General features: G+C 26.3%; 2 protein-coding genes across 4 annotated transcripts in view; one reads left to right on the forward strand and one right to left on the reverse strand.

The window, feature by feature from the left end:
• The window catches only part of LOC107163363 (PR domain zinc finger protein 10-like), a 67845-nt gene that overhangs the window by 29429 nt on the left and 13345 nt on the right, over positions 1-25071 (reverse strand). The window lies entirely within an intron of this gene.
• Positions 18854-23364, forward strand: LOC107163376 (uncharacterized). The gene is made up of 2 exons (XM_015510776.2): positions 18854-19282; positions 22279-23364. The coding sequence occupies exons 1-2, from the start codon at positions 19024-19026 to the stop codon at positions 22674-22676; spliced, it is 657 nt and encodes a 218-aa protein (XP_015366262.1). The 5' UTR covers positions 18854-19023; the 3' UTR covers positions 22677-23364.

Consider the following 25071-nt stretch of genomic DNA (forward strand, 5'->3'; position numbering starts at 1 on the left):
GCACGCACAATCGATTATTTAGAGTTGGTCTCTTAGTTCTAACACCGTAATACGATAAATTTACGAATTCGTATTTCATTGTCTAACTACAAAAATATTATTACATAGAGCATAGACATGATATAAATATATTATTATATACTATGACTATGATATAGAGTGACTCACTCAGAAATTTCTTTTTGAACAACGAAAATTGAATATTTTTTTGTTAATTTAATAACATAGCGTTGCCATTGATTGCAGAAATAAAAGAACATTTTTATTATAATCTATGTATACTCATTATAATAATTATTGTATATTCGTAGCTGACAGACTTAAAAAATGCTTGACCATTTTTGATAAAAATTTCAAAAATAGTTCCTAGAGATATCAGGAAAGTTCAGAGGGTAGTGTGAACCAGGTTTAAAAATATACAAAGCGCTATATCTAATCCACGACAGGGAATTGACCGTGTTAGTCAATTTAGTTCACAAAGAAAGGTACACAAACGCCAATTTTCTCAGTAAAATAATACCAAGATATACCTAAACAGTGCAGTATTTTAAATTTGTTCATTTTTTCACAAACGAAGTCAAGTTAAATACCTAGTATAGCGACTAAAACAATATCCGTTACACTTTTTGAGAGCTTTGATCTTAATATTGTATTGTTGTGTATAAGAAACGAATATTTAAACAGAAATAAATAATTCGAGAATTTTGTTTCTAATTATAAGAATAATCATTTCTGTAGAATGGCATTTGTTTTTTTCTGAAACAAATTGCTCAAGTATTTATCTTTCACCGAGAATGGATAATAGGTATGAAATTATTACATTTAATAAGAAGCAATTATTTAAAAAACATAAAAACAGTGGAAACCTAGAACGTTTGACAACAAAGCAATAATTAAATATGTATTTTTCAGTAAAACAAATAAGTATAACATCTTAAATAATAACTGCCTCGGTATAGCTGACTAGTATAGAAAGATGTAACTAAAGAGACAGCGTAGTGAGGCGTGTTATAATAAGAAAACAAAATTACATAAGATATTCATATAAATCAAAACTAAATGTTTTGAATAAATGATTAATAGTAACAATTTCTATATTAAATGGTATTTTCATAATACTACTGATAAAGTAGGTGTACAATAGACAGTGTAACCATCGGTAGTTTAAAATGCAATAATAGTGGCTTGGTGAGGCGCGGAAACGCACTGAGCATACGTACCGGCCGCAGTTGCAAGCTCCCGGATGGGTGACCATCCGGGATTTTAAGCAACATATACACAAACACGTGTTACAACCCTACCCACTTAAAAAATATACAAACAAATACACAAAAATAACCCCTACCGTACCATCTCACACCCAATTGCCTAAGCTGCCACGGGTTCCCCTTACAAAAAAAAAAAAAAATTCAATAATAATAATATATATGCCGTATGCGTGCGTACAATATTCACAGAAGATTATTGATTAGATTAAAAGTGCCCAAAGCAAATCATGCAAAGGAACACCGCCCAATAATGACTCGCAGAAGAAAAGCTAATGGAAAAAAGTATAACAAATATAGGCAATTTTATATACGGATTATGGATACTCAAATACAAAAATAGTAGGTACATCATATAGTCATATAATAATAATAATAGTCACAGTAGGTCAGTCGACTTTAAAAATATAACAATAATTATAGTATTAATATTTTGTTGGGTATAGTGTAATACTGTAAAATAATAATAATTGATATCAGTACATAATAATCATCTTGGTAATAATAATAATAATAATAATAATAATAAATTGTGATGATAAATATTATGAAACATAAATTATGAATAGTAACACGTGAGTGTACTCTGTAAGTTGTAACTAAGTTGTCACTCGTCGGTCGTTTTTTAATACAATAAATTAAATAAAATAATTCAATAATCAAGCATTTAATTATAATATTATAGCCAACATAAAGTTAGCAAAATTAATCTAATTTAATTCGTGTGTTGTATGAAATAGCTTCTAAGAAACTATCAATTGTCTGGTTGAATTGTACCTAAATTGTACTGCCTTATTTTGGTATCATCTACAGCAATTTCTAATCTCATTTTTTTTATTAGAGTCCAGATTGATGGATGGTTATGACCTACTACTAGATTGGAGAACCTATGATTCCATCCCTCAGTTGTATTGTTAGTTCTATGTTCATCATTCAACGTTGCCTCGCGGACATTCCATACACTTGGAGGAAACCTTGGTTGAACTTTTTTAAATTTTATTTTGTTTATTAGACAATTCGTTCGCTTGAAAGTTCCATTTACATAGGTAGAATCAAAATATTCAACTAAATCTAAGGCAGTATTAGGCATTATAGATTTCAAATAGGACATTCCCTGTTCAACATCTGCCAAAGGTGAGAATGCTAAACCATCTAACATTCCACTGAATGTTGTGAAGTTAGGAACTTCACGGTGTAATTGCTCTAAAACAACTTAAAAATTTCTACCACATAAACTTCAAGTGGCTTAGATAAACCCGAAAACGGATAAGATAGATAAACCCGTTTTCACCCGCTCGTTCCTTCATCTTTACCGGCTATGGCCTGTCTTTACTTCATTTTTGAGACCGGTGTATATAATTCCCCGGTACATTTCATAGAACACCTCTTAGAATACCTCCAAGTTATTTTTGATTTGTCAATATACCTACTTTACAACATAAAAATAGCCTTTATGACTTAATTTGTCACCACCTTTATTTGATTTTATAATCTCCATAGTTAAACAAAATTTATTAAAACAAAAGTATAAAATATAAAACAAATATATAACTGGATAAAACTATACTAGTAGGACGTGTACTAGGAACTATCTCAACAACAAAGTAATGAAGTACTGTATGGAGTGTTAATATTACTCAGCTAGTTAATATATATATATATTAAATTATATTGGTAAATACCAAACATCATATCAAACGTCAAAAGGCTTATGAATAATCGGGTAATAAAAATGCAATTTATTGACCGATTGGTGTGGTGGTCCATAAATGTATCCATTATCCTAGTATCAAACCCCCTATATAAACTATAAACTTGAGCAACGAAAAAGAAGCTCATATAATTTCAATAGAACGAAGAATAACAATGATAATTATTTTGTTGTAATTCAATTTATATAATATTTATATTATCTATATTCTATACATATATGGGGTGATTCTTTTATCTAAAGTTATTCTTTAAATAACGAAATGTTTGTCCGCTACTCCGGTTGTCTAAATACTTATAACGTTATAACTCATTAACTACTAGCCCTTTTTAGGATATGAGATTAAAACTCTAAACGGTGTATAAGTGTTCACATTTATATTTCTGGGTTTTTCTTCCGTTGGCTTTTTTTCCACCTACCCCAAATAATAGCAAATAACTATATAGGCTATCAGAACTACTTCACAGACCTTTGGAAATGAAATTCAAATGAATCACAAAAGAAAATTACATTACACTTTAAATCAATATTTTTCTATATACTACATTACAATTATTTTAACCATTATAATCAATGTTAAAATATTAACAATGCCCTAATTAATTATTCCTAATTAAAATCAAATACACTAACCGGAAATTGTACTGAAATTTTTCAACAGCCACCGCACATCAATTAAAATAATAAGTACAATAAAATAAGAATTTCGAGTACCTATGTCATATAAACAATTGGTTTGAATTCAAAAAGAAGGCACTTTCCTATTATCCGAGACTAACCTTATTTTGTGAAATATCACAATCCTGTTATCCAAGAATACCAAAATTGGTCACTTTTCTAACATCAAACTTGACTACATTAGTATTTTTTTTTAAGAAATCGTACTAAGTTCTTTGTAAGTATACTGTTTTCATATGTAAAAAAAAATGTAATATTTTAATATAAATATTAAAAAGTTAAGTTTTGATACAATTATAAATCAAACAAAAATAAAAAGTTTTTCGGTAAATAAGATTCATTGGTACCTATGTATGAAATTGGATTTTGATCATTTTTAAAATTCTAGTGAATTTTTATTATTTTATGTTCTGACATGTATTCAATCCCACGATATTGTTCAAATCCTCAAAGACGTTGTATGTTTTGAGTATGTGTTCCATTTAGAGAATCAACAAAATTTTTGTTGCAGCTTAGGTACACTCGACGTTAAAAACTCGTTTTTTTCAAGTTTGCTAGAGTTGTACCTATACCCGCCAACAATCTGAATAAATTATTCTATTTTTTTTAATTTAACCATGTAAGTAGAGTAAACATGAGTATCATTAATCCAATAATATTATGATAATTGTAAATTGGGGCACTGGAACGCGACGCGTAGACATCGTTAAGATTGTGGTAGATAATAATTGCCGTAATATAGCATAAGAAACATTAAATAAAAGGTATAAATAATTTACAAAAAACCGAAAAATACTTTTTTAACCCAAAAATTATTATCAATACTATTAATATAATTATCATTATTATTATTTACTTATTTTCATTTTAAAAAAAATGTCAAGGGTGAACACTGAACATACATGGAAATTAATATTTTGATACTTATTAAATATACATTAAACATTAACGATTGTCTGTTGTGGAGACAAGGATGAAGAGGAAAAATGGTGGATATATTAATATAACTTCCATTTCAGTCCAAATTATTATTTCAAAAACAACTTTAAAATATAATTAAATTTTAAATTTAAATATTAAATACATTTTTTTAACCATGAAAACTGTTAGAAAAAAAAAACTATTGAACACGAGTCATTATAAACCACAACAACCATTAATCAAAATCTAAAATATATTCATAACACGTTACCCGGCACCCGCCACCGGCTAACTAATCACGATTACTTAAAGAAATCAAAATCGATTTAGACGTTTTTGAAACTACTAACATGGATCAAAATCAAATATTGATTATTAAATAACTTTTAGTTATTTAAAATGAATGTTAAAACCATAAGGCATTGGCACGAGTCTGTCACTGCTGCGGACAGAATGTAGGTAGTAGGTACTGAACCAGATATTTGTAATCTGGTTATTTAAACTGGTATGTCAGTCACGAGTTTTTACAATATTAGGAGATTAAAACATTTTTGAAAAAACACACGCGTGTAATTTCCGCTTCATAATAAAATAATTAATAATAATAAACGCGGCGATCAAAGTAACACCGTATAAAAGCTACTGTCTTGCTTTGATCGCCGAAAACTTATAAACGTCTTCAATAATAATAGAAAATTAAAGTAATAAACAAAAGTACTGACATCGTAAAGATGTTTCTACAGATTATAATACTACTTTCTCCGGGTTTTAAATTACTAACACTTATACATGTGTATATGTTTACCCACTGAAAATACAATAACGATCTACGTCTATAATTAAAAAAAATATATTTCATTCAATCCATTGACGTATACTGCCGATTGCACGTAAAATGCATATAATGTATTTTGGTTTATTAATGATTCGTCTAAACTAAATGAATATATTATATATATTGTAGCACATTTATAATTGGTGTGTCATTGATCTGTAATTGTACAAACTGCAATTGTATTTTTGGATAAGTTTAAAAATAATTTTTATTTAACTTATCAGTTTAAAATAGGTACCTACACATACGTGTACCTAATATTTGTATTATATTATTTCGGATCTGTTTCAAAACTTCCATGCATTCGTATACCCTCATATTATAGCACATGAATCACTCTTATAAATTATAAAAGAATATAACAAATTAAATATACTTTAAAGTTTTATTAAAAATATCACAACATCAAGATCTGGATACTTAACTCTAAACGATTGAAAAAAATTTATTTTATCGAAAAAAAATGAATATATATAATAATATACCAGATAAAAACGTGTTGGGAATAGGTTTTCATTCAAAATGCTGAACCACCATCTAGACAATGGCAGTACACACGTATATTAATTTATGTGGATTATGTATAAAATATATAAATAGATTACAATGATTAAAAGAAAATTCCATAAAAACCTTCCCACTTGATTCAATCAAATCCATGCTTTAATTCTTATTATCAACCCCGCTAAAATTATCAGAGCACCTGATACCTACACTCTACAGTATATTGTAGTTTCTATAGTAATAATATTTACAACGACCTACATTAACAACACAAATCAATAGTAATTTTTTTTTAAACCAATAAAGTATCTTTGCTAAATGGTATGTTTTAAGTATCATCATTCAGTAGGTCGCTGTCATAGATGATTTAAATTTTAACTCAATTATTAATCACTGTATGTATATACTAAAATCTATTCTGAACTGCATATAGATGAAGTATCAGCTTCATATTGTTAATTGAATTGATTTTAACAAATGATCCCGTTTTTTCTAATTATTTTAAAATAGTACTGATAATTTATTATCTTTGCACCCCCTCTAAAAAAAATCAACTAGATCCACTTTTTTAATAGAAATCTGACCTCTGACTAGGGTAGGTTAGATTTGAATGCAATGATGGGTATCATTGTATACGAAAAACGATTCTGAACGGAGATGATTTGTCAGCCTAGGATATATTATATTTAAATATTGTCATATATTCTATTTTGAAACAAATATTTTATTTTTCAATTAGGACGCATTTTGCATAAGGCATGGTTAACCAATTTTTCCAAAAACATTGCATGTAGTTATCATAATTCATAATACCTTATATTATCATATATATATATATATATATATATATATATATATATATATACCTATACATATAACTGATTTCATAAAAATTTAAAATTCAAAAGCACTTAATATTTGTCCTATAATGATGCTTCGAGTTGTCTCTATAACTACTTTAAAGGAAAACTTATGGAAAACTTAGTTTTGTATTTTTAATCCTTAGTTATAAACAAAAAATTTTTTATGATTTTAAGCTTCAAAATTATTTGCAAATTTTCGCGTTTTCGACAGATTTCGTAAAAATTTGAACTATAAACGCTTATAACAAAAAATTGTGCGTATGTATTCTTATAATTTTTTAATCACTATAAGAATAACTTATGAGGAACTTTGTATTAAATTTTCAAGTATTTTGATATGGCCAAAAAATTTTATCGACACTTTAAAAAAAATTTTCAGACAAATTGAAAATTTCAGTCGTCTATAAATATCTCAAAAAAAGTCAAAATATTTTGAAAATTAAATCATGTAATGAAAATGCCAATCTAAATAACTGGTAAAACTTTCAAGTATCTACGACTTACACTTTTTAAATAATAACAAATGTTTAAAATCGTTTGAGGATAAATCGTTATCGTTACACTATTTCGTAAAAATTTAAAATTCGAACGCACCTAAAAATTGTCTTATAATGATGCTTCGAGTTTTCTCTATAGCTACTTGAAGGAATACTTATGGAAAACTTAGTGTTGTATTTTTAATCCATAGTTATAAACACAAACAATTTTATGATTTTTCAACTTTAAAATTACTTAAGGATACTCACTTTTACATCGGAAACAAACAACCCCCAAAGTTTGAAATTGGAGCATTATTTCGACTAGTTATGCTGTACACAGAGACAAAAAAATAAAAAATAAAACACATAATTGTATCAAAACATTCATCACTTCGTTCAGAATCTAAAACACACACATATATATATAATTGTAAAATCAATAAATTCAACCCATCACTCAGAATCTATAACGAATACACATTAATAGCCAATACATAATGCATTATACATTTAACACTTAATTTAAAATCGAATAAACATTTTATTTTATTTTTGCGATATTATTTATGAGATCATATGTAAAACTATACAACTATAAAACTGAGGAATAACTTTACTAAATTCAAAATAATAAACTAAATAATAAAAAAAAATGCCATGAAAATAAAAGAATGAAGTCATGAAATATTAGCTTTAATAATAATAGAATTGAATTATACCTATAAGCAAGCAACTATGCCAACTTTAACGACATAAATACACAATTTGACAATTTTATCGTAAATAGATCAAATAAAAATCACATCTGGTAGATATTTTGAAATAATTGGAACCAAACTATGTAACAAAATACCATCCCATATAAATTGATATAATGAGCCTTTCCATTAATTAAGAATTTTTTAAATTTTATTTTATTGAAATAAATTTACAATCAATACATATTTTTGTACAATGAGTAGGTTTGATAAGTGACAAATAAAAGAAGTTAACATGAATTAAGGAGGATACCCAGTGGTAACACACGCTATAAACTAACAGTAATAACAATGAAAATGTATAAATATTGAATGGTGTTACCTGGGACTAACCTATCTCTACGATTGAATTTGGGTCGTTATAATTTATAAATACAGTCGATTACAGCACCAAAGTGTTATAATTTTTATTTTATCAGTGTTGTCACATTATAATATGATAGTGTCACCTATATTAAATATAATAATACTATAATTATAATCCTAGTTCTCAGTGGTTTTAATTCGTTAATTAACTCAATTAAGTATAATAATACATTTTTTTTTCAGTATAGATGTTCTGATATTCTGCATGTCGAGAATTTAATACAAACCATTATATTTTAGGTAGAACCGAGTTTTTAATCAAACCCGAACCAAATATTATTTTATTATATTTAAAATGTATTGATATTTAATATTTATTTTTTATTTCTCTAGTCCGATTTTCAAACCGAACTGAACCCCCAGAGTTTGATTTGGTTCAAAAATCAATTTTCAAATAAAAAGTCTCTACCCAATTGTATACTATTAAAGAAAAAAGATGATAAATAAAAATGAAACACCCTGTATTATTTATATGTTATATTTATTTACATCGAAAATACAAACCATAATATGTCTAGTATATTGTGTTTTTTTCTTTTTGGTCATAATTCATGGTTATTATACCTATAGAAGTATAGACTATAACCTAGTGCTATAACTATAATAATATAAAATATCATATCTCATAAGAAGGTATTTCCCAGTCACAGTCACACAGTTGAAAAATAAAATTTAAAAAAAAAAAGTAAACTGGTCTTAATAGTAATTTGTAATTATTATTGTGATTTTAGATTCTGAGCTGAGCGATGAATGTATTGATTTTACCATGATGTGTGTTTTTATTTTTATTTTTTTTGTTTTTGTGTCTGTCATCACGTTTTGGGGCAGTAAAAATGCTTCGATTTTTGACTTCAGTACCTCGTTTGATCAGAAAAGGAATCTAGTTGGTACTTTTGGGGGTCAAAAGTAAAAAATTCTTAATACTTTTCTAAATAATAGAGAAAAACAAACTAAAAATTAAGTGAAAAACGGGAAATTTTACGCACACTCATTTTTCGACAAAATCGATTTTGGTTTTGGATGTAACTTTAAAACGAATGACCATAGATACATGAAATTTTCACCGAATGTTTATATAATTATATTCTATCCTCCAAGCAATTTTCAAAAATTGTCAACTTAAGTTGAACTATTCATAGGTATTTGAAATTTTCGATCATTATTAGTTTTTTTTAAATTAATATTGATAAAAATGTATTTGTTAGACAGAAAAGCTTGAAAATTTAATACAAGGCTTTTAACATATTGTTACAATAGCAGTTGAAAAATAAAAGAAATTCATAGTCACAATTTTTTTTATAAGCATTCAAAGTTTGAATTTTGACAAAATACGTACAAATCACGAAAATTCACAAATTATTTTAAGCTAGAAATTCATAAAAAATTTCCTTTTTAAATCTAAGATTTAAAAATTTAATACAAGATTCCTTACAAGTTTTTCAATCTTTATCACAAATAAAAAGTCCACCGGAAATTAAAATTAAATTTTTATGAGCATTTGAAATTTAAATCTTTACAACATTGGATTTTCACTGGATTTCACATTTAGTGATTTTCTTATTTTGGTGTAACTCTAAAAGACTAAAACAAATGACCGCAGATACCTGACATTTTCACTGAATATTTATATAGGCATAGTTTTTTTTTCTATAAATATCGATAAAAATGTATTTATTCGGTAGAAAAGCTTGAAATACAAGGCCTCTAACACATTTTAACAATAGCAGTTGAAAAATAAAATAAATTCATAGTCACAATTTTTTTTTTTACAAGCATTCAAAGTTTGAATTTTGACAACATACGTAATAATCACGAAAATTCATAAATTATTTTATGCTAGAAATTCATAAAAAATTTTCCTTTTATACCTAAGATTTAAAAATTTAATACATGGCTCCTATGATATTTTTTCAATAGCAATTGAAAAATAAAAGAAATGCGTAGTCACAATTTTTTTTTTACAAGCATTCAAAGTTTGAATTTTGGCTAAATACATAAAAATTACGGCAATATACAAATTATTTTATGCTAGAAATTCATAAAAAAATTTTATTTGAAATCTAAGATTTGAAAATTTTTCATAATCTATAATATATCCTAGACCGATAAACCGTCTTCGCTCAGAATCGTTTTTCGTATACAATGATATAATATCATTGGATTCAAATTTAATTCCATCCATTACAGTAACCCATTTGTAACCTACTGTACAGCAGAGCGACATCCACGACTTATCCGCCTTTTTTGTTTTTAAGAAAATTTTTAACCGAATTACAACAAAAAACTCCCATAATTAAAATGTCTATAAATAGCTCAAAAATGGCTAAAATTTTCCTAACTTTAAGCCGTAAAGAACAAAATCCAAAATACAACAAAAAAGATCTCTTGTCATTTTTCATTTGAAGCAATATATTTCTGGTAGAAAACGTCGTCCGTAATTATTTAATATTATAAAATCGTAAAATCGTACGTTTTTTCTCCTTTAATTGCCTTTATTTCGAGTACCGTTTCGAAAATCGAAAAATTACTTCTCTAAAGTACCAGCTCAAGAAAATTACCTTTCAGAAAAGATGCTACATTTGATACTTTTGAACAAGTTTAGAGGGAGAGATATAAACATCATTTTAAAACCTCGCTCCGCTCAGAATCTAAAATTATTAAAAATTATGTGATTAATGAAAATTAAATTTTGAAAAGTCAAAATGTTTAACAAAATAAACTCTATTTTATTTTTATACATATTTATTTACAATACGAAATTCCTAGTCTATAAGGCTATCTACATCTTTTGATAATTAGTAAATAAACTATATACAATAGGTATCTCAATGGGTAAATCCTCGCGGAACACCTTGAATACATAAATATTATGAACATAATATTATATTCCATGCTACAAATATACAAATATTATATAAATTATTATAAAATCAATAAAAGTGTTTTATTTTGTATTTTGATTTAAATTTTTAATCATTTTATAATAGTGATTTTTAAATTTCAAAAGCTATAATAACTATACATTCTGTAATAATTGATGAATGGTATTAGTGTGAATGTTTAGTGGCATGAAATTCAACAAGTTACGACCTATGGTTATATTTATACTATTATATTATAATTATAGGTATATTATATCTTTTCCCGTGGCACAACTCAATTTATAACTATACTTTAAACACTATAGGCATTCAATTATATGTATCTAATAATTATAAGTTAATAATCATGATAACAAAACATAATAACAAGTACATTATTTAAACTATTTTTTAACTACTATTATTATTTTACATAATCTGTTTATACTAATTTTTCGTATTAACTTTCCCGAAGTCTTAAAATTATAACAAGATCTATAAAAATTTTCACTAAAATATAGTATTTTGTTTCAAAAAATGTTGACGCATGCTTAACTAGTATAACTCATAGGTAAATGAAAATATTTTTGTATCATCAATCAGTTGTTTTAAAAATAACTATGTGATTAAAATTTTAAATCTTAAAGGGGGAGTTAATTTGGGCGATTGTAAACTCCACCGATTTACAGGTAGTCGATTTTTGGGTTGGATTTATAACATGTAAATTCCACCGATACATTATTTTTACCTGAAAAAAAAATGTAAACTCCACCGATACGTATTTTTGACCTGAAAACACGTAAACTCCACCGATGGTAAAATCATCAGATTAAAACTATATTTATAGTGTATACACATCAACTTTCGACTGACTTATCTTAAACTTCATCTTAACGACCGCCGATAAAATCATATCGCGATATCGCGAAACGAATGCATTCGATAAAATATTTTCGGAGACACATTTTAGTGCGTCCGTTGATTTCAAAATGAACACATTAAGTGAATTAACCAGTGAACGTGGAAATATGTTGCTTTGTTTGAATAATTTTAAATATTACAAACAAACAATTTTAGAGTCCGGTGAAGAAAAGTGGCGGTGTCAAAATAAAAAGTGTTCCGCGGTTTTAAAAACAATTAATTCTGGAAAAAATCGTTTAATTACATTTCAACGAACAGAACATACTCATGATGCGTCAACCGAAAATAGCCTTCAACGACAAGTGCTTAGTACTGGAGCAAAACGAAAGGCTGTAGAAAATAATTGTGAAGCACCAAGGAAAATTATCAAACACGCATTAGACGAAAATTCATTGGATAGAAATAACAGTACAATACAGGTTAGAGATGTAAACTATGCAAAAAGAAATTTATACAATGCTAGGAGAAAGACAATACCAAAAATACCTAAAAATTCATTTGACGTCCATATTTTTTTAAATGAAACCCAATGTATGACGAGTAGAAATGAAAATTTTCTTCAATACAATAGTAAAGAAAATGGTATTATTATATTCTGTAGTAAAATAAACTTTGAGGCTATGTGTAAAACAGAAATTGTTTACATGGATGGAACATTTACATATTGCGTAAAGCATTTTTTGCAGTTGTTTACTATACATGGATACCTAAATGGCCATTACGTTCCTTTGTGTTTTTGTGTATTAAAAGATAAACACGTGTCCACTTATTCTGAATGCTTTAAAATTATTAACGAAATATGTTCATCTTATGGATTTGTTTTTGAACCAAAACAAATCATTATTGATTTTGAAAAAGCATTACAAAACGCATGCGATTTAATTTGGCCAAATGCGAAATTGATGGGTTGTAGGTTTCATGTTACACAAAGTTGGTGGAGAGCAATCCAAAGATTTGGTTTAACTGAAGATTATAAAAAAAAACCGAAGTAGGTGATTGGCTTAGAATTTGCTTTGGATTAGTATTTTTAGACTCTGAAGATGTTTCTAATTTTTTTGCAATAGAATTAATGTCTATAAAGCCCGAAAGCTCCAAATTAACACAATTTGCAGATTATATTTTGGACACCTACATTACAGAAGAAGCATTATTTCCACCAAATATTTGGGCTCAATGTAGTGCTGAATTGAATTTAACTACGAATGCATGCGAGTCGTTTCACTCACATTTAGCTCAGTCCTTTGCTAACACACATCCAAATATACATCACTTTACAAAAGCTCTACTAGATATTCAATCATTCACTTACATTAAATTAAACAGTATTAATGAACCTAATAACCTTAGAAATTCACAATCAAAGACACGCCAAAAATATTTAAACACCATCATTTCGTCATTTAAGGCAAACAATATTACCATTATGCAATTCGTCAAAGCTGCATCTAAACATTATCAAACCAAATTTTAAAACCAAACAAATTTTTTTAAAACCTAAATTTTCTTTAAGTAATTATTTTTTTATTCATTTATTTTAATTAACATTATTTTAACTACGAACTAGTGATCACTATTAATTATTATTATATCATTTATTTTAATATTGTGTAAAAAAAGATATAAGTATCTAAATATAATATATACAAATAATAAATCTGTAATGTTAATACGTATTGTTAATAATTATAGATTTTTCTATTTTTTTCTATTTGATTTTTATATGATTTTTTTTTTAAATTATTGTTAATTAATAATTGTATATTTTTCAATTTTCTATTATTGCTATTTGATTTTTATATGATTTTTTTTATAAATTATTCTTAATTATTATTAATAATTATAGATTTTTCTATTTTTTTCTATTTGATTTTTATATGATGTTTTTTTTAAATCATTGTATTTAAATACAATAAATATAGGTATTATAATAAAACTGCACCCACATAAATTATGTAATCTTAGTTAATCAGATTGGATTTGTATTACAATTTAAAAAAAAAAACATACCAGTGGAGTTTACATTTTTTTTTCAGGTAAAAAAAATGTACCGGTGGAGTTTACATTTTTTTTTCAGGTAAAAAAAACGTACCGGTGGAGTTTACATGAAAAAAGGTCTAAAAAGGTCGCAATCGGTGGAGTTTACATGCGCCCGTTAATTTAAAGGTAATGATCGCTTGCTAAGGGGAAGATGAAATTCAAAAATTTTTGTTTTTCAGTGCACGACGCGCCATACGCAGAAATTATTTAATAATAAGTCTTTTATAAAAAACACGAATCAAATTATCACGAAACGAGATATTTCAGATTACTAAAACGTTGAACAAACTGTATGATATTATTAATGAGCCGAATAAGAAATTCTGCCTACTATCAATTATAAGTTTTAAATTTTAATTTATTTCAAATTTAAAAATAAATATTTTTAACAATAGTTTCAAATCTATTTTATAAAGTTGAAAAGTTTTGGCAATGATTTTTTTTTTTTAAATTTATATTTAAACTAATAATATTATATCATGACAATTAATGAATACCTAAAGACACAAACAAATTTTACTATATACGTGAATTTCTGTTATTATTGCTTTTTTACTTTAGGCATTAGTTTTTATTTAAAATTAAATATTTGAAAATGAATAAGACTTTCAACGGCGGAATTCAAATAGATATAAATTTGATCTAAATGTTTCAAGTATAAAACACTATCTCAAAAATAAATGTACTTTTGCAGTTTTTCTCGTATTTGAAAATGGCGAACATATCAATAACATAAGTAGTATAATTATATATGTGTTAAATAAATGCTAAAATATTGTTATTAATTAATAATTTTATACCTAGATATTTTTAATTTAATTTATGACAGTATAAATTGTATGGAACACATTTTAGGATTGTTTTAATCAAATAACTATCCAAATCATGTACAATCATTTTATACTAGAAAATAATAATAATAAAATTAAATTGTAATGTTTATTCAATAAATAATATACCTATTCTGGTTAATATACCTTTCAACTCCCTTAGTCAAATTATAATAGTATTAAACAGTAACCAGAGTTAATATATCGCATTATTTATGCAACATACTATATTGGTTAAATTAACTACGCACTTTTCACCATTACGTATATTATTATTTTGTATACGTAATGAAATTTAAATAATAAATCGACTAATTTTAAGCCATTTATATCACGAATTAATTCACACAATTAAACGATATATACATAGATGATGACTTAAATGAATAATATACTATATTATATAACATTATAATATAAAATAGACAATGTTTTAAGCAAATCAGATTAATTTACCGTATTTATGATAGGAAAATAAATTACTTATAGTAATATAAATAAAATGTTCAAAACAAAAAGACTTGGTATGGCACGGTTGTACACTAAACTGTGAAAACGTTCCGAGTATAACTCCCGGATGGGTGACATACGTGTTCCAACTACTACTACTCCCCTCCTCCCTACAAACAGCTAATGGCCATAGTTGTCGGACTTATGAACAATAAAAAATTTAAAAATGCAGGTAAATCGTGGATGTCGCTCAGCTGTACTAACCTACTGTAGGTATAAAATTATTAATTAATAACAATATTTTACTACCGTAACAATATGTTAAAAGCCTTGTATTAAATTTTCAAGCTTTTCTGTCTAACAAATACATTTTTATCGATATTAATTTTAAAAAACTAATAATGATCGAAAATTTCAAATGCATATGAATAGTTCAACTTAAGTCGACAATTTTCGAAAATTGCATGGTGGATAGAATATACTTATATAAACATTCGGTGAAAATTGCATGTATCTATGGTCATTTTTTTGTATCTACGACTTATACTTTTTTAATAATAACAAATGTTTAAAATCGTTTGAGGATAAATTGTTATCGTTACGCTATTTCGTAAAAATTTAAAATTCAAACGCGCTTAAAATTTTTCCTATAATAACGCTTCGAGTTTTCTCTATAGCTATTTGAAGGAAAACTTATGGAAAACTTAGTGTTGTATTTTGAATCCTTAGAATTGTGACTAACGGTTTTTAATTTTTTTTAGCTACAATAAGAACAACTCATAAGGAACCCTGTATTAAACTTTCAAGGTTTGGTCGTCCAACATTTTATTACCGACACTTCAAAAAAAATTCTCAAAAAAAATCGAAAATTTCCGTGGTCTATAAATAACTCAAAAAAAGTCAAAAAAATTTTAAAATTAACTGTATATAGATAACACTAACATAAACATTTGGTGCAAATTTCAAATATTTACAGTGATTAGTTTTTGAATTACAACTATATAAAAAAATCGATTTGGTCAAAAACTGGTTTTCCCGTTTTTCCGTCATTTTTTTTTTGTTTTTCTCGATTTTTTTTGAAAACTGTTGGAAAATGTTTACTTTTGACCTCTATAATGCACCAAGGATATTCACTTTTACATCGGAAACCACCCCCAAAGTTTGAAATTGAAGCATTATTTCGACTAGTTATGCTGTACACAGACACAAAAACAAAAACAAAAAAAAAAACACACATCATTGTAAAATCAATACATTCATCACTTCGTTCAGAATCTAAAATCATTGATGCTATTGATTTGATAGACAATCAAATCACATTACGAAAAAGAAACTTAGATATTTTCGAGTTATTTTATTTTTTGAAACTCTATCCATCAAGTGTCACAATAATATCAGACACAAAATAAAAGTATCAAATATTAAAAAAAAAAGTCACAAGGCATATAAGCCAATCGTATATAAAAGAAAATATAATAATATGAAACGTAAAAAATCAAGTATTCGACTCCAATACAAACTACAATTATTGAATAACTAAGCACAGACAAATGAGATTATTTTCTAACTTTCATACTAAAAAACTATTATATTTAAAATGTTTGTAAAGAACTTTCGCAATTCATATTTTACTCAATTTGTAAAGAATAATTTTAATTAAATACAATTTTTTAAATACATTTCTGATGATGGAGAGAGGGAAAAAATAAAATGTTTTGAACATATTATTATAAATAGTATACCTAGTTTAACTGAAACACATAAAACTTAAAACAACTTAATGATCTTTAATAATAACAACAAGAATAATAATACTTTAACAGTCTATATATAGTACTTATAATTGTTAAATAATATATTAAAAATGAAAGTTAACAAAAAATGAAATATATTTTTATTTAATGAGTTAAAACTAAAAATAAAATTAGAATACTTAGAAACATTTTAACTTTTTAAACAGTATTTTATTTTAACTGTAGTGCTGCATTATTCTGTTTAACAATTTTCTATTATAATATATAATATAACGATTTAACTACCATGTGGTATTACGCGATTTGATATTTTAGCACTTATTTTCAAGTGAAATACTATTTTTGAAACAGATAAGAACTTTTTTAAGATACATAATATACTATATTATATTATTTATTATGTTTATAATATAATGATGTCCGGTAACTACCTAAAATAATAATAAAAATAAGTTGTTTGCTCACATCAACATTTTAATGTGCACGATAATGTTGCATGTAAATGGACCGTGTGACGTTTAATAAATCTCACAAACTAATATTATAATATTATATTAGACACAGCTGTTCTGAAAATTATTTTTACAAACAACATAAAAACATTTTTATACTAAAAATTAACTGATAAATGTATTATAAATATATTTAGTAGCATGATACTGTATTAATTAAAAAAGGTAAATTAAAATCCTAATAAATAAACAAACCAAAAAGAGATTTGAAACGATATATATACAAATGTATATCATATTAAATATCCTATATATTTATTGTAATATAATATAATATAATGTATATATGTACATACTGCTAGGTTAAAAAAAAAAATTAAGGAAAATATAACTTTTATCCATTTATTACATTTAATGTCAGTCATCACTTTTACGTTAACTAAATTTTTAGACTTCAATTTTCTGTTCATAAAATTAATACACCATGAGATTGTAATTGTAAATATATAAATAGTCTTAACATATAATATATTAATTATAAGAGAAATTCAAATAAAAATACTTTTTTTTTAATGCAATAGTACAAACCATTAAAAATTTATTAAATTACGAGCACGATACTGTTTTATGATTAAATCATTTCTGGGATTGCAATTAGAGTTTAGATGCAAGTGTGAAAAAAAATCGTTGTGAATCGTTCTGTCTGTAATAGAATATATGGAGGGAAAGATAAGTACACAAACCGAAAGTTTGAAATCAATCGCGTATTGGATCATAATATGGAAAGTAATATATCAACCACCGGTGAATATGGGCAAGGAGATATGATTCAACTTAGATCTTCTCCCACAACCAAGGTCACTTGGAGAAAATCAATTTTTTTTTTTTCAAAAACGTTTCTCATGTAAGTAAAAACCATAACAGGCCTAAATTAGACATAACGTGCCACCGACCTACATCTAGATTGTAGCAAAATGCACGTATACGGTGGGTGGTGGTGCAGGATGGCGGAGGGCCGGGAGCTGTGTGACCCAGATAAAACTTATTTCCAGATGATACGCGAGGAGTAGACGGAAACGCTACGTGTCCCAAGTACATGAAACCTGTTAAGCCTGTTTTTGAAATTAAAAATCAGCGAGCAAAAATCAAATGGCATTCGTAGGGTACACCGACCAAACAGTCATTCTGTACGTGAACGCGATCGCGTGCAGTGTTATTAATTTGTTCTAGTCAACAAAATATACATGGCACACGATAGATAATAGATACTTAGCTAATTGTAACGGTATAGATATTATAAGTAATACAAAGGTGCATAAGTGATAGTAAATAGCAACAATGATTACGCGTGTGGTGATAACAATCACAGTGGTGTGTCTCGCGATTTCGAATTTAGCCACAGCAACGGCGGAAGCGGAAGCTAGCCTAAAACAGTCAGTGGAGGTATTGGATACGAAAGTACAGCAGCAAAACGTCGTCACGGACGACGAAGGGATTACAATTAACGTGACTGCCATTGCAGCCAGGTTCATCAATGATTACGTGACACCCACATTATGTTCATACTCACCAGAAATTTGTGCTAAGCACCAACTACGTAAGTCTAAACTATATGAATATTGTTTAATTTTGCGTAATAGAATACAAAAATCAAGCTTTCCAAAATTGCCCGAAATCAAATTAATCCAAAAATACTACGATATCAAGCTAACTCCCAAACTTTGATATCCTATTAGTATCGTTACCTACTCTTAATATCTCAAAAAGATGTCTACAAACATATTATTATAGTATATAAGTTCATATTATCACATTTTAGTTTTTTGATAACTTAAAAATTTTCATTAAACTTTGTGCGAATAAAATACATTATTATAATATTCATACGGTTATGAAATATAATTTCGATAAAACAAATTACATTTTAACATGTGAAATTAAAGTCAAACAAAATATGATTTAAGAGCCGATTCAATAAAAATGACATTTGATATTTGATAATATATCCAATGTCACCAAAATTTGAATATTAAATCTATCATACGAAATGTTTGTATAGATATAAGATTTTATGCTGAATTCAATTTGTAAATACAGTAAAAATCGTATTAAATTGATAAATCCTAGGAACTCTTAACTACTAAATAATGTATTCATTATAATGATATTTACCAACTTTATCAAAATTTGAGATTCAAACAGTAATAAAAAAAAATTACAACCAATGTGTTTTAAATATTTTTTAATTACGGTCAGAAACGTGTATAATAAACGTCATGAATTACGTCTTCAGGTTTTTTTTCACTCAAAAACTTCAAAAGAGGCAAATTTTTTATTTATATCTACCTATGTCTTAATTGTATTTTTAAATTTTGTCATGTCTAGAAGATACTAATATAAATATTGGTTGAAAATGTCCAGTTTACAATATAATTCATCTGTGAATTACATTAACAATCTATCCAGTCAAAAACTTGTCTTATTGTAATTTTTTAGCCCTAGTTATAATAGTAATATTTAAAATCCATTTTTAATTTAAAAAAAGATACAAAAAGAAACTTAATTTATAAGGAACGAAAACATCTATTCAACACGTAAACGTTTATTCAATCTATATTGTGTTAACGTAAATTATGAATACAAGTAAATATAAATGTATAAAAAAAAAACCCCAACAATTTATTATCAATATCAATTATCAAATAATGTAATATCAATAAAAAAAAAAATTGCATTTTAAGTATTCAATGCAATTTCTTATATTATACTCCCTTATATTCACAATTTTTTATAATCCATGATTTTGGTCAGTATAATTTTTTAATTTGTAAGGAAACTCCCTCAAGCAGTTGAACCCTCCTGAAACAATTTATAAACGCTCAAATTGTCGGTTCAAACACTACTATTTGAATATTTAATCTCCTATATTATGTTGCACTAGAATGATTATTCGTCCTATTTTCTTAGGTTCCTAGATTCGAAATTTCTGGAGGGTTTTTACGTTACACTATAACAGCTATATTTAACTTGATTGTACTATTAACGATTTTATTTTTCATAATAGTAATAATAAAATTCTTTATTAAAAAAAAGACGCCACACCAAAATGTCTTTGCACCGTCATCGTCAGAACTGATATCTTCGTGCAGACATGTCCAAGATCCGTTAAATAGATATTCTTACTCCGTAAACTAGAAACATGGGTTCATTTTACAAATTTTTAATATTGATAACTATAATCTTCAAACAACTTCAGCCCATATTTCTTATAACCTCATTACCATTTACCTCTTATCCTTAGAACACAAAGTTAAATAATTCAAAAACTAGTCGAACGAATATTGATTCAGAAACTGTTATGAATTGCATAAAATATTACTTAAAAACGGATAACGTCGGTATACTTAATCAAGCTATTTGTAGTAAAGAGATTATCGAAATATCTTAAGAAAATGAGAATGTTTTTAGTAGATTTCAAAAAGAATAAAAGTAAGGGTACATCATCTATTTCAAAAATAATATTTATAGATTTAGTGGTAGGAATATATTTACTGTGTGTATTCATAACAGAAGTTTTAAGTATTACATTTATAGTATTATGTATAACAATATATATACGCAATATATTGTATGCATTATTAACATGAATATGGGCCATACATATTTTTGAACATTTTTGTATACAATAGGAAATGTATAAGTATTATTCCACTTCTCAGCTTTAATTAATGTAATTATTACATTCATTTATACGCTTTAACAAAGATATACTTAAGAACTGAATAGCCGAGTTACTAAAAGTGTATAATTAAAATTGAAATAGTTATTCATGACGGACATAAGGATTCTTTAATTACTTAAAACAAAATATATCTTGATTATAATAAGATTTTAAAAACACAAATTTAAACAAAATGTATTTATTTAATTCATTTACAAATGTTTTAATTCATAACTTATTTTAAAAAGTAGTTATCGTGTATCATATTTTTAAACTTGATAACATATTACATATTATACATTGAATATTTACACACAGCAAAACCAATTCTATGTTGTTTGCTAGAATAATAAAGTTAATTGTCTCAATAGAAGAGTCCACACAGGAGACTATCCAACAACAGTCCACTCAATAATATCACTATCTAAAAGTTATTCATAATTCAATAAACTATTTAAAAAATAAAATAGTTTAAGCAAGTATTATCAAAATTTACAATGTTATAACTAATTAATTATAATTATAATCACTGACAGACTAATTTGGCCACAGCTACCGAAGTTTTATTTCTTTAATAATAATAAAAATAATAATTAAGTGAATTCATCTATCTCATCGACCTTGTATCATACAAATATTTTAAGAGCACCTTCGTACGCTTTTATAAGTAATACATCATAATATGCAATATTAGTACATTCAAATATTGAGTTTAAAATAACACAGAAGTACCTATCCTACATAAAATATACCTTTATATTTTTGCTTAAGAATATCGAAAAACCAGATCACCACACGACATCATTCACCATCCCCATATTAGACAGCAGAAACGGCATTAACGAAGCATAATATATTATTTTTAATTACAGAGAGCAGAGATATGAAAAGCTATTTGGCAACGGCCGGAACATTATTCGCGGGAGTGTTGGGCGTCATGATAAGTAAAATATCGTTGCTGATTGTGTTATCGGTGATGTCCACTGTCATCGGAAAACTGTTGCTACTCTACGCTTTATTCAAGACCATCCCATACCATGACTACCACGACCATTACAAATACAAGTCAGCCTACCACCACGCACAGCCATTCGTCAAGTATACCAAAGACAAGTACTACATCAAAAACACGCCGTCAATCCACAGTCACGACGTAGTCGTCGACTTGCCTATTGAGCATTCCTCCCCTTACTATGAAAATTCACCGTACGTCCTAGAATCTTCTGTTCATGATCATAAGTTAAAAGGAGTGTCATACTACAAACGATAATAGACCACCAATGGTGGTCTACCACTACACTGGTACATCACCTGTCAATTTAATAACCACCCAATCAATTTCATAAGCAAAAAAACAATATATATATATTATATTATAATTTTGCAATAATTCACCAGCTATCATTCGCTTGAGCGGTCGAAAATTCTAGAGGGCGAAATCACAAATGTTGACCTTCTCTCCTTATACCCTTAACAATCAGCTAGCTTGTCAAGGATGATTGGATCTAAGACTTAAATATTAGATAAAACCTATATTTATTTATTTATTGTTAAAAATGTATTTATTGAATCGTATAATTTCTATTGATTTTTGAAAATTACATTAATCAGAATGAAATTATATTCATAATGTTTTTATAAAACTAGTCTTTATATAATATACAACCATTATATTATTACCTATTCATTATTTTATACATAATTATTTTAAATTATTAATCTAGTATTATATTGTACTGTTATATTGATGAAGAGATTAAATGATTATAATCAATTCATACAATTTAACTCACGACCTTATTTAATGAGTTTTATTTATTATTATCGTTAAAGTTAAGTATGTACTCATGTTTATATAAATTAAAATTTAAGTATATTTATACTTGGTATATATTTTACAATATCCAATCTGGATGATAAATTACAAATAGTAATAAAACTTTAGGAGTGACTCGTCATTTGGTTTGGTAAATAATAATATTACTTCCCCGAAATGTAATCAGATGGCAAAATATTCAACCCAACAATGTCTGGTAAAATAAAATGAAGAGGAACATATATTTTACAAAAATATACATCTAAAACATCATTATAACTTAAATAATTATATACGATGCAAACGTAATAAAGGAATATAATCAGCTATACCTATCAACGATTTATCAAATATCAATCATTACTGTGACGGAGATAACACATAGTATTAAAAACTATTTATTCTTTAGTTTTTGCACTTTAGCTATAGCCTATACTTTATAGATTTAAATAATACTTGTGTATTATTTTATATTTTATCTGTTTACTAGATAGTAAATTATCCTACTTAAGCACAGAAATAGATAAAAAGCTAGAAAGTGGATATCGCTCTGCTGTACAGTATAGGTTACTGTAATGAATGGAATTAAATTTGAATCCAATGATATTATATCATTGTACACAAAAAACGATTCTGAGCGGAGACAGTTTATCTGTCTAGGATATATTATATATTATTGTTACTATTATTAAAATATTTGACTTTCTGAAGACATTTTTTCTTTTTTTTTTTGATAAAGGTAGACAAGATTATTTAAACGTTGCCGTAATTTTTACGTATTTGGTCAAAATTTGGTCAAAATTTGAACTTTAAATTCTTATAAAAAAAATCGTGCATATATATTTTTAATACTTTTCAACTGCTATTGAAAAAATATGTTGAAAACCTTGTATTAAATTGTCAAACTTTTTGACACAACCAATAAAATTTATTGATATTAATATAAAAAAAAGCAGGTAAGTGGGTATCGCTCTGCTGTACATTAGGGGGTGGGGTGGACTTCTGACTAGGGTAGGTTAAATTTGAATGCAATGATAGGTATCATTGTATACGAAAAACGATTCTGGACGGAGATGGTTTATCTGTCTAGGGTATATAATAGATTATTAAAAATTTTCAAATCTTAGATTTAAATAGAACATTTTTTATGAATTTCTAGCTTAAAATAATTTACGAATTTTCGAGATTTTTACGTATGTTGTCAAAATTAAAATTCGAATGCATGTAAAAAAAAATTGTGACTATGTATTTCTTTTATTTTGCAACTGCTATTGTAAAAATATGTTAGTAGCCTTGTATTAAATTTTCAAATTTTAGATTTAAAAAGAAAAACGTTTATGAATTTCTATCTAAGATAATTTGAACAGTGCCGTAATTTTTACGTATTTAGTCAAAATTTCAATTTTAAATGCTTATAAAAAAAAATCTTGCCAATGTATTTTTAATATTTATCAACTGCTATTGTTACAATGTGTTAGGAGCATTGTATTAAATTTTCAAATCTTAGAATTAAAAAGAAAAACTTTTATGAATTTCTATCTAAGGTAATTTGAAAATTGCCGTAATTTTTACGTATTAAGTCAATATTTGAACTTCAAATGCTAATAAAAAAAAATTGTGCCTATATGTATTTTTATATTTTTTTAATTACTATAAGAATAACTTATGAGGAACTTTGTATTAAATTTTCAAGTATTTTGATATGGCCAAAAAATTTTATCGACACTTCAAAAAAAATTTTTCAGAAAAATTGAAAATTTCAGTTATCTTATAAATATCTCAAAAAAGTCAAAAATGTTGAAAATAAAATCATGTAAAGAAAATGCCAATCTAAATAACTGGTAAAATT

Source organism: Diuraphis noxia, unplaced genomic scaffold, assembly GCF_037042655.1.
Source record: "Diuraphis noxia isolate RWA-SAM2 unplaced genomic scaffold, SU_Dnox_SAM2 contig0004, whole genome shotgun sequence".
In the NCBI taxonomy this organism is placed as follows: Eukaryota; Metazoa; Arthropoda; class Insecta; order Hemiptera; family Aphididae; genus Diuraphis; species Diuraphis noxia.

Excerpts from the sequence above, each read along its gene's own strand:
- LOC107163376 (XM_015510776.2), top strand. The coding sequence starts at position 19,024 with ATGATTACGCGTGTGGTGATAACAATCACAGTGGTGTGTCTCGCGATT. Across the intron at positions 19,283-22,278 it reads TTGTGCTAAGCACCAACTAC|AGAGCAGAGATATGAAAAGC; the intron begins GTAAGTCTAAAC and ends TTTTAATTACAG.